At 45.8% G+C, this 17,395-nt stretch overlaps 1 protein-coding gene across 1 annotated transcript in view; it reads left to right on the top strand.

The window, feature by feature from the left end:
• The first annotated feature begins 2,732 nt into the window (after window positions 1–2,732).
• plcg1 (phospholipase C, gamma 1) overlaps window positions 2,733–17,395 on the top strand; it is a 185,581-nt gene continuing 170,918 nt past the window's right edge. Inside the window, exon 1 of the mRNA XM_070896334.1 lies at window positions 2,733–3,484. Within this exon, the coding sequence (XP_070752435.1) occupies window positions 3,250–3,484 (235 nt within the window). The 5' untranslated portion in view covers window positions 2,733–3,249. The remainder of the gene's footprint in view (window positions 3,485–17,395) is intronic.

Raw genomic sequence — 17,395 nt, 5'->3', positions numbered from 1 at the left:
GGGAGTGCTGCACTGTCGGAGGTGCCGTCTTTCGGATGAGACGTTAAACCGAGGCCCCGTCTGCTCTTTCAGTTGAAATAAAAGATCCCATGGCACTATTTTGAAGAAGAGCAGGGGAGTTATCCTCGGTCTCCTGGCCAATATTTATCCCTCAATCAGCATAACAAAAACAGATTATCTAGTCAGTATCACATTGCTCTTTGTGGGAGCTTGATGTGCACAAATTGACTGCCGCATTTCCCACATTACAATGGTGACTACAATCCAAAAGTACTTCATTGGCTGTAAAGCGCTTTGAGGCGTCTGGTGGTCATTAAAGGCGTTATATAAATGCAAGTCTTTCAAGTCTCTGGAGTGAAACTTGAACCCACAACCATCTGACTCTAATAATAGCGAGAGTGCTACCCACTGAGCCTTGGCCTGACACTACTATTACTACAACCACTAAATTCCAGTCCCTCAGCTCACCAGCAATGATGGGACCGAAGAATTCATTCCAATCTTGTTACCTCTGAGTTAGCCGGGCCGCTTCAGTCATCTGTCTCCCTTTCTGTGCCAAGTGACTCGCGACATTGTCCAGCCAGCGCTGCCTTGGCCATTTGTTTCCTGTCGCTCTGTGTGCACGGGCCGTGAAAAGCATTCAGACTGTTTCCGTTCTTGAAACGTGCCCAAACCATTGCAGCCGTCTTTCTTGGATCCTCTGTATCCGTGTCGTTTCTTGTGGTCAAAGTTTGGAACTCTCTTCCGCAAATGACCATTGATGCTAGATCAGTTGTTAATTTTAAATCTGAGATTGATAGAGTTTTGTTAACCAAAGTTATTAAGGGATATGGGGCAAAGGTGGGTATATGGAGTTAGGTCACAGATCAGCCATGATCTCATTGAATGGCGGAACAGGCTCGAGGGGCTAAATGGCCTCCTCCTGTTCCTATATCCCTATGTCCAAGCCATGTTTTTATTATACAATTCTTGATTCTTTGCATCCTGGATACTCCCAATATTCCTCTCAACCAGCTCATCTCTGCTGTTAATATCTTTTGCTCGTCAACTTTTCTTTTATGTCCAAACTTCCGATCCGTTTTGCTGGATTTGTTAAGGGATATTGCACCCTGCCCTACTGATGGGCTATCTTTATTTTTATTCATTCACATCATGTGGGTGTCGTTGGCAAGGCCAGCATTTATTGCTCCATCCCTAAGTGCCCTTGAGAAGGTGGTGGTGAGCCGCCTTCTTGAACTGCTGCAGTCCGTGTGGTGAAGGTGCTCCCACAGTGCTGTTAGAGAGGGAGTTCCAGGATTTTGAACCAGCAACGATGAAGGAACGGGCGATATATTTCCAAGTCAGGATGGTGTGTGACTTGGAGGGGAACTTGCAGATCGATGGTGGTGTTCCCATGCGCCTGCTGCCCTTGTCCTTCTAGGTCGCGAGTTTGAGAGATGCTGTCGAAGAAGCCTCGGTGAGTTGCTGCAGTGCATCCTGTAGATGGTACACTCTGCAGCCACGGTGCGTCGGTAGTGCAGGGAGTGAATGTTTAAGGTGGTGGATGAGGTGCCAATCAAGCGGGTTGCTTTGTCCTGCAGCATGGAGGACCTGACCTGCATGAGAACACCAGCGGCAGGTCGGGGCCATAAAAGGAGCAGAGGTGCAGCGGCCTGGGAGCAGTGCGGAGGCATACTACTTCCGGGAGCAGTGCGAGCTGGTGCAGGAGGGCGACAGTAGCGAAGAGTGACATCATCAAGGTCCAGGTCGGTGATTGGAGCGTGGGCAGGTACAGCAGGAGCGAAGGAGCGGCGAGAGACTGTGGAGGGACGTGATCGGGGCCCAGTGAAGGCGTGAGTTTCAGGGCCAGGGGCCCAGGGGCAGCACGGGCCCAGCCCACACTGCGATATGTGCACGCACTAGGTCCGTGCAGCAGTGCAGCAGAGCAGGACTCCAGTCGTCTTGGTTAACCCTTGCCACTGGACCAAGACCTAGCTCTGTCAAGCCCGTGTGGTGGCTGGCGTGCAAACAATTCACGCACAGGCATCTTCCACCCTTCAGGATGTAGTTCGGGACCTGGAATATTAGGCCCTTCACTGAAACACCTGTGAACTCATCCCTTTATTGGTGTGGAATCAAGTCATCCTCGCTTCGAGGGGACGCCTATGATTTGTCCTGGATGGTGTCGAGCTTCACAAGTATTGGTGCACTCATCCAGGCAGGATGGAGAGTATTCCATCACACTCCTGACTTGTGGCTTGGAGATGGTGGAAAGGCTGGTGTGTATAGGTGTATGCAGCTTGAAAAGTTCAAAAATGCACCGTGTCATGTGTTGCATTCCACCTCCTCCCTGCTAATGCTGCTTTGGATGTGTCACTTGATAAGGAGGAGTGTCGGGGTGGGGGCGGAGGACTGTAGTGGAGAGGAGGGGGTGGGGGTGGGGGTGGGGGGGTTGGTGATCGATTTGGTTGAGCTGTGCTTGCAGTGAAAATCCTGGTGATGCAGGGCTGGTGAGCGCTCGCAGAAAGCGAGATCTGAAGTGCGGCATTCATTGTTAGGACGTGGTGGGGGCGGGGGAAGAGTGGAACGTATCGCATTTGTGAATCATTTGGGCCGTACGGGTTGTGAATGCAGGCTCCTTGGCAAGATGCACGCAGCAATCGGAGTGCAGTGAGGATACCAAAACACGCTTGGAAAAGGAGCTGATTTTTGTGTGTGTGTGTGTGTGTGGTGGTGGTGTTGTTGTTGCTGCAACAAAAAAAAATCATTTGAGATTTCCAGTCTGGAGGGCAGACGGGGAGAGAATGTGAAATCACCAAGAAACTGCCATCAGCCATACTTCCGGACCCGTCGCCTTTTGCATTTTAATATATATATATACATATTTATATGTTGCTGCAGAGAGCTGTATCTTTTATATATATATATATAATCGATAACTACAGCGGAGATCGAGGAGGAAAGGGTGGTTGTTAAAATCAAGGCGTTTTGTGAGGTTTAAAGGGCGCTCGGTGCACACAGCGAAGTTTGAAGACGAGCTTTGCGGCTTTTCTGGAGCTTTGTCTCCCGGTCCTTGGATCGCGTGTACCGGACAATAGAAAGTGACGCTGAAATCTCACTGTTGCAGTGCTCCGGGCTGCGTGTGAAATTGAAAGGGTTTTAACAACAACAAAAATCAATCTTTTTTGGTATTTCCCCCCAAATTTTCTTTTTTTGTGTATTATTATTTTTTTGAACACACACACACACACAAAGAGAGAGGGAGAGAACATGGCTGTTGCAGGGGGGCTATTCCACAACGGGTTGCTGCAGCAGCAACAGCCGGATCATGGAGTCCAGAGCGAGTCGCAGATCGCCGAGCTGTGCAGAAGTTTGGAAGTCGGCACCGTCATGACTTTGTTCTACTCCAAGAAGTCGCAGCGGCCCGAGAGGAAGACGCTCCAGGTGAAGCTGGAGACACGCCAGATCATCTGGTGTCGGGGAGCCGACAAAGTGGAAGGTGAAAGTAAGTGACCGGTTAATGCACTGTGTGTGTGTGTGTGATCTGGAATCCTCACAAAGGGTGGTGGAAGCAGATTCCATAGTAACTTTCAAAAGTGATATTATATTGTATGAAGACTTGCATTTAGATAGCGCCTTTCGCCACCAACCGGACATAAGAACATAAGAAATAGGAGCAGGAGTAGGCAATTTGGCCCCTCGAGCCTACTCCGCCATTCAATAAGATCATGGCTGATCTGATCATGGACTCCCTGCCCTCTTCCACATACCACTTGACTCCCCAAGGAGTGCCTCAAAGCACTTTACAGCCAATGAAGTAATTTTGGAGTGTAGTCACTGTTGTAATGTAACGCGTCAGCCGATTTGCGCACAGCAAGCTCCCACAAGCAGCAATGTGAAAATGACCAGATAACTGTTTTTTTAATGTTGATTGAGGGATAAATATTGGCCAGGGCACCAGGGAGAATTCCCCTGTTCTTCTTCGAAATAGTGTAATGGGATCTTTTACGCCCCTCTGAGAGAGCAGACGGGGCCTCGGTTTAGCATCTCATCCAAAAGATGGCACCTCCGACAGTGTAGTGCGCCCTCAGCACTGCGCTGGAGTGTCAGCCTAGATTTTTGTACTCAAATCTCTGAAGTGGGATTTGAACCCACAACCTTCTGACTCAGAGGTGAGAGTGCTACCCACTGAGCCACAGATGACTCGTTTAGTTGAAAAGGGGAAAAAAAATTGCAGGACTATAGGGAAAGAGCAGGGGGTGTGGGAATAATTGAGCAGCTCTTTCGAAGAGCAGGCACAGGCAGTATGGGCTGAATGAGCTCCTCCTGTGCTGTGATTCTATTGCGGGGGAGGGAGGGGAAAGGCGGGAAACCATATTTTGGGGACCAAAAAAAAAGCATGGCAAAGTACCCACCTTTAAAAAAAATCCCCCACCGAATTTAAAAAGAGCAATGTTCATTAAAGAGGGAGAGAAGTAAATCTGTTCTGCCTTAAGTTTGTTGAAATTATTGTTTCCCACACTGTATAGGAGTTAACTTTTGATCCATTCATAGAATCATAGAAATTACAGCACAGAAGGAGGCCATTACGGCCCATCGTGTCTGTACCGGCCGTCAAGGAGCTATCCAGCCTTATCCCACCTTCCAGCTCTTGGTCCGTAGCCTTGTAGTTTACGGCACTTCAGGTGCATATCCAAGTAATTTTTAAATGCTATGAGGGTTTTTCTGCCTCTACTACTCTTTCAGGCAGTGAAAATAATTCTCTTCAAATCGCCTCTAAACCATCTACCAATTACTTTAAATCTATGTACCATGGTTGACCCCTCTGCAAAGGGGAATAATTTCTTCCTATCCACTCTATCTGGGCCCCTCGTAACTTTATACACCTCAATTAGGTCTCCCCTCAGCCTCCTCTGTTCCAAAGAAAACAAACCCAGCCTATCCAATCTGTGCTCATAGCTAAGATTCTCCAGTCCAGGCAACATCCTCGTAAATCTCCTCTGTGCCCTCTCTAGTGCAATCACATCTTTCCTGTGATGTGGTGACCAGAACTGCACACAGTACTCCAGCTGTGGCCTAACCAGTGTTTTATACAGTTCAAGCATAACCTCCCTGCTCTTGTATTCTATGCCTCGACTAATATGCCTTCTTAACTACCATCTACCTGGCCTGCTACCTTCAGGGATCTGTGGACATGCACTCCAAGGTCCCTCTGTTCCTCTACACCTCTCACTGTCCAACCGTCGTGTGTTCTTCAGTCACTTGGTGAGACTCAGCTGCAGCTCTGGGAGGTGGTGCATGTCAAATCGAGAACCCCACAGTCTGCTTGCAATTCTTATACCCTGCATGCAGTATTTTAATTGGAGCTGAACTTAATTCTCGTAGAAGAGAGCTTCTACCCACATTTACTCCCAATGTATAGCATTCTAGTGGGACAGCCACTCCATGGAGTTCTCGGGACCATTGTTTGCAGCGCAGATTTACCAAAGTGATACCGCAGCTAAAAGGGTTAAGTGGCAGTGAATTAAACACCAATACAAAAACAAAATACTGTGGAATGCTGAAAATCTGAAATAAAAACTGTTCTAATTAAAGATCTCGCTCCACAGATGCTTTCAGACCTGCTGAGTATTTCTGGCATTTTCTGCTTTATTTTAGATTTCCAGCATCTGTTTTTGTATTAATGTTAAATTATGAGTTTAGCTGGCATAAACTTGGGTTGTATCCCCTATAGTTTAGGTGATCTAATTGAGGTGTTTAAAACGATGGAAGGGTTCAATAAAGTCGGTACAGAGAAGCTATTTCCTCTGGTGGGGGAATCCAGAACAGGGAGGCACAAGCTTAAAATTCAGAGTTGGGCTATTAAGGAGTGAAATCAGGAAGCACTTTTTTCACCCAAAGGATAGTGGAAATTTGGAACACTTCTCGAAAAGGCTGCATATGCTGGGTCAATTGAAACTGTCACGACTGAGACTGATAGATTTTTGTTAACTAAGGGTATGGATCAAAGGCGGGAAAATGGAGTTGAGGTACAGCTCAGCCATGATCTAATTGAATGGCGGAACAGGCTCGAGGGGCTGACTGGTTCACTCCTGTTCCTCTGTACTAAACTACATTTTATTCACCCGCATTGTATAGACTTCAATGGATGAAACCACCTCCCGTTTGCGCCTTTTGTACAGATTTCTAATACTGTCGGCGATCAAACTAATTCAAATTCAACTCATTGTAAAGGATTCCTGTAAAAGTATAGTGCTTAAATGCCAGATCTGATGTAGGGTTACACACTTGAAACGTTAACCGATCTTTTCTCTTTGCAGACACTCCCTAACTTGCTGTGTGTTTTAAGTATCTTCCGTTAATTGTTTCTGATTTCCAGTATTTGTGATCTTTTTATTTGCATCCCCATTATCGTGCGTGTTTTTCTAAAGTACTGAACTCACCAACAAATGTAATTACTCCATTGCCACAAATGCCACCCAACACAGCAGCACGGTTTAAAAAATCTAAGCACCTTTTTTGCAAAATGCGAGGTTTTATACAGTGCTGGTCTATTAAGATTGAATTGCTTGAGCCCTGCTCGTTGGTCAGTGAGTAAACGCAATTGTCTGGTTTTATTATTAAGCCGTGCAGGCCCGTGGAGATCAGCTGGCCTCGAGGGTTGGCAGTAGTAGTGCAACGAAAAGAGAGGGGGAGAATCCATCGAGTTATTTGCAACTCATCACTATCCAGGGGAGTCCTGTTAGAAAATGTGCACATGGGAATGTTAGTTGGCATTACGATGGGGCTCCGCTGTGAAGACAGGCCTTTTGCCCCTCGGGCCTCAAACCCTGCTGGCATTCGCTGTGTAGGTTCAACCAGGGAGAATTGCTGAGGGCATCTTATTTCATTACAAGTTGCTCGGTACAGGAGAGAGGGAGGGGAGAAACTAAATTGTCGATTGTTCACTGTCATTGCTACTAGAATGCTAACGTTATATTTCTACCGCTAACGATCTGCCAAGAGAAAATAATACCGGTAGCTTTTAAATTCTGGTTCAAGCGTCTGATACCACATCCCGTGTTCTGATGAGCTCAGCATGCTCCTGCAGGCAGGTCCTGTGCCGTTGGCAGGAACGAGGCGCGGTTAACTTGTGTGTCTGTCATTCCAGTTAATCCAGGTGGGACAGGCTGGATTTGGTGACCGTGATTCCCAAATTGGGGGGAAAAATAAAACACGGCGTTCAAATGACCTGTGGACTGGAATTTGCAGGGGCGGGGTTGTTAATCTGTGGTGGATAGACATTATGATCCAAGAACATTTTTTTTGGCAAAGTAGTTGTTTGTGTTTACCAGGAAGTGATTTCAGCATTCTTAGCTAGCCTGTTCTAAAGAAGTGAAGTGCTGACCTTAAGTAGTACTGACATCCACACCTGTGAGGGCTGGGGACAGTAATGGTGCATCGCCTTTGGTAAATGGAAGAGGAATCTACTGATGAAAAGGTGGTTGTGGACGAGTGCTCCAATCGTTTATCATGTACTGCCGAGTTTTTGTTGCCCCGCTTTTACTCTGTGCCAGTGTGACCATGGGAGAAATAAGTCGATGGTTTGAGGGTGACCAAGGTTGTAGTGCAGTGCCTGAGCATCTGAAAGATGGATTTAATCAACTTGCTCTGGCTTTCTCCCAGCCCCGATGAAAGTGTAGCAAGCTGTAGGAAAAAGGGCACATCTCGGGCACAGTCTGAACTTTACATTTATTTATGTATGTATTTTTAACCTTCCCGTGTAACCTGATTTCCAACTCAATTTGGTTTGGCCTTTTTTTGCTGTTGTTAAATGTGGATGACCCTTGCCCTCTTGGATCCACCACTTTTAAAAGGCTGAAATACTTTACGTTGGTCACAATTAAAATGGCGGCCCTTTGCAAACAGTTCTGTCAGGGATCAATGATTCTATGATTCTATTCTATGAACGTATGCCTGTGTCCTAACTCGCGTCAAGTCCTTCTCACCCATCACCCCTGTGCTCACTGACCAACATTGGCTCCTGGTTAAGCAACGCCTCAATTTTAAAAGTCTCATCCTTGTTTTCAAATCCCTCCATGGCCTCGCTCCTCCCTATCTCTGTAATCTCCTTCAGCCTCGCAACCCACCCCGAAATGTCTGCACTCCTCTAATTCTGCCCTCTTAAGCATTCCTGATTATAATCTCTCGACCATCGGTGGCCGTGCCTTCTGTTGCCTCGACCCTAAGCTCTGGAATTCCCTCCCTAAACCATTCTACATCTCTTTTCTCCTTTAAGACGCTCCTTAAAATCCATCTGTCTGAATTTCTCCTTATGTGGGTCAGTATCAAATTTTGTTTAATAACCCTCCTGTGAAGCACTTTGGGACGTTTTACTACGTTAAAGGCGCTATATAAATACAAGTTGTTGTTGTTTGCGGAAGCAAAGGTGGAGAACAAGCGTCACAAACACTTGCACTGATTTCTGGCTCACGGTTGCGACTGTTTCACGGGATATGTTTCAGCTGTGGGTTGGAATGGGACGGAGAATTACCTTTATCTTTAGAAAATTTCTTTGGAGAAGCACAAATGGCTAAAGTTTGTGCCTAGAATTTCTGACTCTGGAGTAATTTGCTGTTATGTAACGTTCATCTTTGCTGTGTAGAAAGATGAACCAAAACTGCTTTCGCGTTGGCTGCCACATCTGGCATGGTGAATACCAATGACCTCACCATCTTTTGTTGCTAAGTGTAGGAGTGTAACAGCCTTTCCAGAATCCTCCCTTCTACATATCCCATGCCCCTTGTATAATGGTGCGTTGCAAATCGTCTACAGTTGCAAACCCTGTGCTGGTCAAGAGTGGTTTTAAAGAAAGCCTCATCATTGGAATCCATTACAGACATTCGTTTTTTTTTAATTAAAATCGATGTTGACGACCTTTTTGGTTCTATCTATTTTATTTTTTTGAAAACTCGTTTTAGTCAGCTCCTCTGATGAGCTTAAGTGATTTATAGCAATGAGTAGCTAAAGGCAGAGCCCAGCTTCAACCCCTGGCCTCTGCTGAGGTGGATGGGCTCATTAGGGGTGGTGCTGGAGCTGTTATAATTGCCTCAGCATCCCCCCCCGCCCCCCCCGCCCCGTGTTAGGTGGGGGGGGGGGATTCCTTGTCCGAGCATGTTTGTAGATATACGGTGAAGACATGATCAAGCTCGACTGCAATGTCCTCTGGGCTGTTCAATATCCTGGCCCAGACAGGAATAATGGCTTCATGTGGGATTACCAGAGTGCATGTGGTACCCGTGGGACTGTAGGCCAACCGGAAGGAAAACAAATTGGTGCAGAAAAAGGAATAACAACGACAACTTACATTTATATAGCGCCTTTAACATATAAAAACATTCCAAGACGCTTCACAGAGGTGTAGCCAGACAATAACTGGCACGAGCCACAGAAGGAGACATTCGCAGGGCTAGCTAAAATCTCTTGCCAAAGAGGTAGATTTTAAAGAGGGTCTCCGAGATGGAGGGAGAGGTGGAGAGACGGAGAGGTTTAGGGAGAGGATTACACAGCTTTAGGGCCCAGACGGCTGAAGTCACGGTGGGGGGCGAAGGAACTGGGAGATTAACAAGAGGCCAGAGTTGGAGGAACGCATAATTCTGGAAGGCTGTAGGGCTGGAGGAGGTTACAGAGATAGCAAAGAGGGGAGGCCATGAAAGGATTTGAAGACAAGAATGAGAATTTTAAATTGGAGGCGCTGGGAGGGATTTGAACACCGGGAGCCAGCGTAGATCAGCAAGCACTGAGCTGATGGGTGAACGGGACTTGTTACAAGTTAGGATGCAGGCAGCAGAGGTTTGGATGAGCTGAAGTTTATGGAGGGTGGACAGTGGGAGGCCAGTCAGGAGAGCTTTGGAATAGTTGAGTGTGGAGGCGACAAAAACGTGGATGAAGATTTCAGTATATATTTTGTTTAAACAGTTGTGAGCTAATGAGATCACTGGCCTTGAAGGAGTTGCTGAGCCCGACTGTGAGAGAACTGAATTATAATCAGTAGAGTTACTGTCATATATCGAAGGGAGTGATTCAGCAACTGCTCTGTGCACAAATTCATCTTGTTTCTGTCAGACTCGGTAACCTTTCCAATCATGTCATCTATTTAAACAAAAATATTAAATGAGAACATGGACAACAGCAAGGGATTTTTAATGTTTATCATGAATGTAAGTAACTGACTATTAAAGGAGGCCAGATGCTGAGCCTTCTCCTGGTAGGTTGACCAAGGGGTGACTGACTGTCGCAGTCTGTGCATTGCTTGACTGTCTCTCGGGTCAGAGTGTGGAGGGCATTGAGCGGAAAAGAAGGAAACGGCATTATGAATCATTTTCCGTTCCCTGTTTAATGGTCTTGTCTCTTCCCGTGTGTATGTGCTGGATCTTTTATCGTTTTCCTGTTTATTTTGTTCAATATTTAAGTATGTATCCTTTTTTCCATTCACGGGATGTGGGCATCGCTGGCAAGACCAGCACTTGTTGCCCATCCCTAGTTCCCCTGAGAAGGTGGTGACGCAACTGAGTGACTTGCTACGCCAGTTCAGATGGCAGTTAAGAGTCAACCATCTTGGCATGGGACTGGAGTCACATATAGGCCAAGCCAGAAAGGACATCGGTTCTCCTTTCCTGAAGGACACGAGTGAACCGACTGGATTTTTACAACAATCTGACATCTCCAAAACAACATTTCCAGACCTGTCATTAATGTACTTATTCATCTCACCACTGATCCCCTGGGTTGACTCCTATTTTCCTTCTTTTTCTCTCCCAGTTTTTCTTTCTTCACCCTCCTCCCCTCTTGGTTAGTTCTTTGAGTTGTGGTGGCCACTCTTCACGCATGAGGCTAGAGAGCGAGAGCTGTTGGGCTGTTTTCAATTTCATAGAATCACAGACATCTACTGCACAGAAGGAGGCCATTTCGGCCCATCGTGTCCACACCGGCCGACAAAGAGCTATCCAGCCTAATCCCACTTTCCAGCTCTAGGTCCGTAGCCTTGTAGGTTACGGCACTTCAAGTGCACATCCAAGCACTTTTTAAATGCGATGAAGGTTTCTGTCCCGACCACCCTTTCGGGCAGTGAGTTCCAGACCCCCACCACCCTCTGGGTGGAAGATGTTCTCCTCAACTCCCCTCTAAACCTCTTACCAATTACTTTAAATCAATGTCCCCTTTGGGCATAGGTTTGCCTTTGGGCTCAGCTTAGATCCCTGTAACGTCCACACATTTTCAGTAGGAAGGCACTGATAGTGTTTGGGAGCAATATCCCTTGCACCATGGTATTTATCCTGATCCCAGAAACTTTAGGTGAGCGTTCGGTGCGTAGAAGTCCTGTCCTGCCATACAGATAAGATCATCTAAATCTGCAGTGTCAGCATCAAGCACTTCGAGGTCTTGTGCAGCAAAGCTAGTTGCTAAAGTAAAGCGACTTCACTTCAGTCCCACCAATGTGCCTTAGTCCCAATCATAGAAATGCCCCTTCACTGTTCCATTGTGAGGTGTCCAGCTTCCGCATTATTACATCTCTGTGGCTCTTGAGAAGATTGGCAATTCTGTGTTTTTCTGTATTAAGGCTGCTCCAACTCATTTTATGTAGCATCTTTCGGACCAGTTGAGAGAGGCTATATTCATTCCATTGGTATATGGGGGTAGCCTCACTGCCTAGATTTCTTCATTCAGAACCATTTGATTTTAACTAAGAGTGAAACCTTAATTATCGATGTTTTCGATGATATTTTTCATGCCAGTGGCACTCAGGTCCACGAGATCCTTTCTTTTTTTGGTTTCTGAGCATGATCTTCTGCCGGCAAGGTTTGCCGACTGATCGCAAACTGCGCTATCAGCTGATCTGTTGGCTCAGAGCTTCCCTTGTGTCTCTGTGCACCAATCCCACCGCTGGGGACTGCCACTGACCCTGCGCAGAGCTGCCAACTCCCAAAACCAACCCAGAGCCATCAGCTCTAAGGCTGAGAGACCAGGTAGGTGGAATGGGAGAAGATCCATGTGGCGTATAAACACCAGTGCAGACAAGTTGGGCCGAATGGCCAACTGTGGCTCAGTGGGTAGCACACTTGCCCCTGAGTCACAAGGTTATGAGTTCAAGTCCCACTCCAGGGACTTGAGCACAAATAATCTCGTGCAGTGCAGTGCTGAGGGAGTGCTGCACTGTCTGAGGTGCCGTCTTGCGGATGAGACCTTAAACCCAGGCCTCTCAAGTGGATGTAAAAGATCCCATGGCACTATTTCGAAGAAGAGCAGGGGACCTGGCCAATATTTAGCCCTCAATCAACATTACAAAAACAGATTATCTGCTCATTATCACATTGCTGTTTGTGGGAGCTTGCTGTGTGCAAATTGGCTGCCGCGTTTCCCACATTACAACAGTGACTACACTCCAAAAAGCACTTAATTGGCTGTAAAGCGCTTTGAGACGTCCGGCAGTCATGAAAGGCCCTATATAAACCAAGTCTTTCTTTATATTCCAAGTTGACTCTAAAACCTACCCAGAGCTAGCCACCAGGGACGTTTTGGTTTAGATGCTGCCCAGTCTACTTTTTGTTGAGAAATTTTGCCCCTTGAGTTTTCAGAGAGGAGAAACAGCAAACCGGCATCTGCAGCTACTGACTAGTTGCGGGAGATTGTTGTTGCAGGTGAACTTTATTTACATGGGGCACGGAAATTGGAGCTGGGGAAAGAGCTGCATCTTCTGTTTACCTTTTTTAATGTAAAAGAAAAGATTCTGTTGTTAGTTATGGTGTGGTAAATTTAACCTGGAGTTGTTTTTTCTGAGCCAAGTGTATGCAGTTTAAAATAGCAAAATCTGACCTGCCCTCAGCTGATGCAGCAGTTTGGGGTACTCATTGGTCATTGGCTCCTGTGGATGCAGGAAGAGGGAAACACTAGTTTCATTCTGTATCCAGTGCTCTGTGTGAGTATACTGGCTTGTGGTGCCCTCCACTGTCCAATAGTCTGCCAACATTCCCTGAATAGGTTCACACATGAAGAGTGGCAGCTTAGACAAGGTACCATAGGGCTACTGGAGACCATGAAACTTTCCCAGACTTGCTGCCTTCGTGGGAAGAAGGTTAAAAATGAGAAGCCCTCACCAAAAAAGGTCATTATTGCATTTAGTGCTTAAACTTAAGGGAGCGTTTAAAAATTTCTTACTCCTACAGAAATGTACAGGCCTTTAAAAGCTGTTTATAGTTGCACTCTGAAAAGTGAGTTTGCTGTTGCTCAGGAGTCCAAATTGGCTCGATGCTATTTTGTTCTTCATAAAAGAAAGAAAGACTTCCATTTAAAAAGCACCTTTCATGACCACCGGATGTCTCAAATCACTTTACAGTCAATGAAGTACCTTTTGGAATGTAGTCACTGTTGTAATGTGGGAAACGCGGCAGCCAATTTTCACACAGCAAACTCCCACATACAGCAATGTGATAATGGCCAGATAATCTGTTTTCAGTGAAGTTGATTGAAGGATAAATATTGGCCAGGACACCGGGATTAACTCCCCTGCTCTTCTTCGAAATAGTGCCATGGGATTTTTTTTTACGTCCACTTGAGAGAGCAGATGGGGCTTCGGTTTAATGTTTCATCCGAAAGATGGCACCTCTGACAATGCAGCACTCCCTCAACACTGCACTGGAGTGTCAGCCTGGATTGGTTTTGTGCTCAAGTCCCTGGAGTGGGACGGGAACCCACAAAAAGTGCAAAGAGGGCACCTTCAGCCTGGCGGAAGTGGGTTCTGTATTTTCCGCAAAGCTGCTCCTGCCCAAGGCGCCTGATTCTGAGCCGAATGTGTCCGCAGACCCATTAAGATAAGTTCACTAGCTGTGCAAGAGCAGTTTTGTTGCTGCTGAATGAAGGAATTGATTGAGTGGCTGTATGTACAGTGCGGTGACATTGGTGCCACTCCATGAAATACATATCTACGTTGCTGCACCCGCAGTGTGTACCCTCGGTTTGGACACCTCTAGTACATGCCCCACCCTTTCCATCAGGCCCTTGGTTTGAATGCAGCCTTCACTATCAGGCTAATATGACCGACCGTATCTCTTGCTTTTGACCTTATCTCTGATGCTTTATGCAATATTATAGTACATTCATCATCGCATGCACCTTGTTGAACATCAAGTGCTTAGTGCCAGAGGGTAGTAATATATTTACTGACAATGTACCTGCCAAAACCACATTTTCCCAAAATAGTCACCGTCTGTATTTCTTGCATAATGCAGTGACGGTTATATTCCCAGGAAAGTAATACATGTGCCCCGATTGCCTTGTGCCATTTTGTAGTTTACTGCTGTGTGTTTTTTCCAACAATGGTTGAGTGAGAACAGAAGGCAGAGTCTGTGCGTGTAACATTGGGAGTTAATCTGTAAAGTATAATTGAATATTTAAAAACAAAGTTACCTGCGTAACAGACTTGTTTTGAAAATTAAGACACATGAAGGTTTTAAAGGGATTGGAGCTGAATGGATGTGTTTCCACAGTATTTACAGCACAGAAACAGGCCATTCAGCCCAACAGGTCCATGCCGATGTTTATGCTCCATACAGTCCTTCTCCCAACCCTTTTCATCTAACCCCAACAACATATCCTATTGCTTTCTCCCTCATGTGTTTAACTAGCTTCCCCTTAAATGCATCTATGCCAGTCAAACTACTCCTTGTGGTAGCAAGTTCCACATTCTAACCACTTCTAGGTAAAGAAGTTTCTCCTGAATTGTCTATTGAATTTATCAATGACCATCTTGTATTAATGGGCCCTAGTTCTAGTCTCACCCGCAAATGGAAACATCTTCTCTACGTCAACCCTATCGAACACTTTCGTAATCATAACGACCTGGATCAGGTCACCCCCTCAGTCTTCTCACAAAATCGTGGCCTCACCGGCTGCGTACGAAGTGCGCCGCTCCTGGCGAGGCCTAGCAAATGCCTTTTGACGGATCGAATGTCTCTCCGCAGGCTGGACATCCGCGGGGCAGAGATTGGGCTATTTACCCAACTCTTGCCCAGCGAATGTCCTTCAAACTCTTTCACCTGGTAAAAGCAGGCATATAGCTTACTTTTACCAGCGTAAGAATTTATAAACATAGAAAAATTAAATTTAATCATTCATTTTTATATTAACAACCCTGTCCATTAAGTTTAAGTTTATTTTTAAACCTATTAAAACATAGACACATAGAAAATAGGTGCAGGAGTAGGCCATTCGGCCCTTCGAGCCTGCACCGCCATTCAATGAGTTCATGGCTGAACATGCAACTTCAGTACCCCATTCCTGCTTTCTCACCATACCCCTTGATCCCCCAAGTAGTAAGGACTACATCGAACTCCTTTTTGAATATATTTAATGAATTGGCCTCAACAACTTTCTGTGGTAGAGAATTCCACAGGTTCACCACTCTCTGGGTGAAGAAGTTTCTCCTCATCTCGGTCCTAAATGGCTTACCCCTTATCCTTAGACTGTGACCCCGGTTCTGGTCTTCCCCAACATTGGGAACATTCTTCCTGCATCTAACCTGTCTAAACCTGTCAGAATTTTAAACATTTCTATGAGATCCCCTCTCATTCTTTTGAACTCCAGTGAATACAAGCCCAGATTGATACAGTCTTTCTTGATATGTCAGTCCCGCCATCCCGGGAATCAGTCTGGTGAACCTTCGCTGCACTCCCTCAATAGAAAGAATGTCCTTCCTCAAGTTAGGAGACAAAAACTGTACACAATATTCCAGGTGTGGCCTCACCAAGACCCTGTACAACTGTAGTAACACCTCCCTGCCCCTGTACTCAAATCCCCTCGCTATGAAGACCAACATGCCATTTGCTTTCTTAACCGCCTGCTGTACCTGCATGCCAACCTTCAATGGCTCATGTACCATGACACCCAGGTCTCGTTGCACCTCCCCTTTTCCTAATCTGTCACCATTCAGATAATAGTCTGTCTCTCTGTTTTTACCACCAAAGTGGACAACCTCACATTTATCCACATTATATTTCATCTGCCATGCATTTGCCTACTCAGCTAAACTATCCAAGTCACTCTGCAGCCTCATAGCATCCTCCTCGCAGCTCACACTGCCACCCAACTTAGTGTCATCCGCAAATTTGGAGATATTACATTTAATCCCCTCGTCTAAATCATTAATGTCCAATGTAAAACACATTAAAAAAATTCTAAAAAATATAATTTTTTCTAAAACATTTAATTACATTCAATTTCAATTAGTTTTAAATATGTGTGATGGTTTTTTAAAATTTGTTGTGTATTGTTTCGGTGTTTTAGAGTGTATTCTCATTGATAGTAATGGGAGCTCGTAAAAACAGAGCTCCCATTATTACCAATGAGAATACTACATAGTGATTGGTGGTCCAGGCTCACGTGACTCCAGCATATGCGCCCGTATCTGGAAGATGTGTTCCCGTACGCTGCGCAGCGAATGGAGGCCTCCGTCTGGAATCCTACGTTCCTCCGGGACCACCAGGTATTTTCGTAGATTTTTTTCGGGTTGGAGGCGTTCGTCCGAAGGAAACCTCCGACCGCAATTTTCCTCCCAATAATTATTATTGAGTCATAAAGACATAGAAGGTGCCACATTCAATTCCCAGTGTCAATCAGGGCAATAAATTGGTGTCAGTGTCAACTTGGCAACGAGAGAAAAAGAAAGACTTGCATTTATACAGCGTCTTTCACAACCATCGGACGTCCCAAAGAGTATTGGCGAGGGGCAGAAAGCAAGGGGTAAGGCTACATGGATGTTTTTCAGATTGGCAGGATATGGACAGTGATGGAATTTCCTTTAATTTCCACTGCATAGATGACTTGACTATAAACACAAGGGAATGATAGTGAAATTTGCCAGAGATACCACATCATGGATCATGGCAAACTGGAAGGAAGGTTGCAAGATGTAGACAGATTAGAGGATTGGGTATGTAGGTGGCAGATGCAGATCACTACAGAGAAATGTACGGCATATACTCTGGGAAAAGGCAGTAAGGTATACCTTAATTGGTAAGATTTCGAGTGGAGGAACAAAGGATGTTGTTACGAGGTGAAGTCCAGGCTGAAAAGGCCATAAACAGGCAAATGATGCATAGGGACATTGAATATAAAAGCAAGGAAGTGATTTAATCTTGGAAATGGCATTGCTTGGGCCATAGTTGGAGTACCACAAGCAGTTCTGAGCGCTCACTATAGGAAGATGCACCGAAATGGATGGCATTCTCCATGACTGAGACTAGTGCCTTTTCCCTTCCAGTTGCTCTTTAACCATTCATCCAGCTCTGTGGAACTGCCCTTGCACAGTTCCCCTCCTATCTGTTCATCTAAAGAATTCTTGTCCGAGTTCCCCGGTTTTTAACCTCGGCCCTGCTTTTCGGCC

The sequence above is a fragment of the Pristiophorus japonicus genome, chromosome 12 (genome assembly GCF_044704955.1).
Source record: "Pristiophorus japonicus isolate sPriJap1 chromosome 12, sPriJap1.hap1, whole genome shotgun sequence".
Classification (NCBI taxonomy): domain Eukaryota; kingdom Metazoa; phylum Chordata; class Chondrichthyes; family Pristiophoridae; genus Pristiophorus; species Pristiophorus japonicus.
The sequence above is the reverse complement of the archived record's forward strand: the minus strand, read 5'-3'. Positions and strand labels throughout refer to the sequence as shown.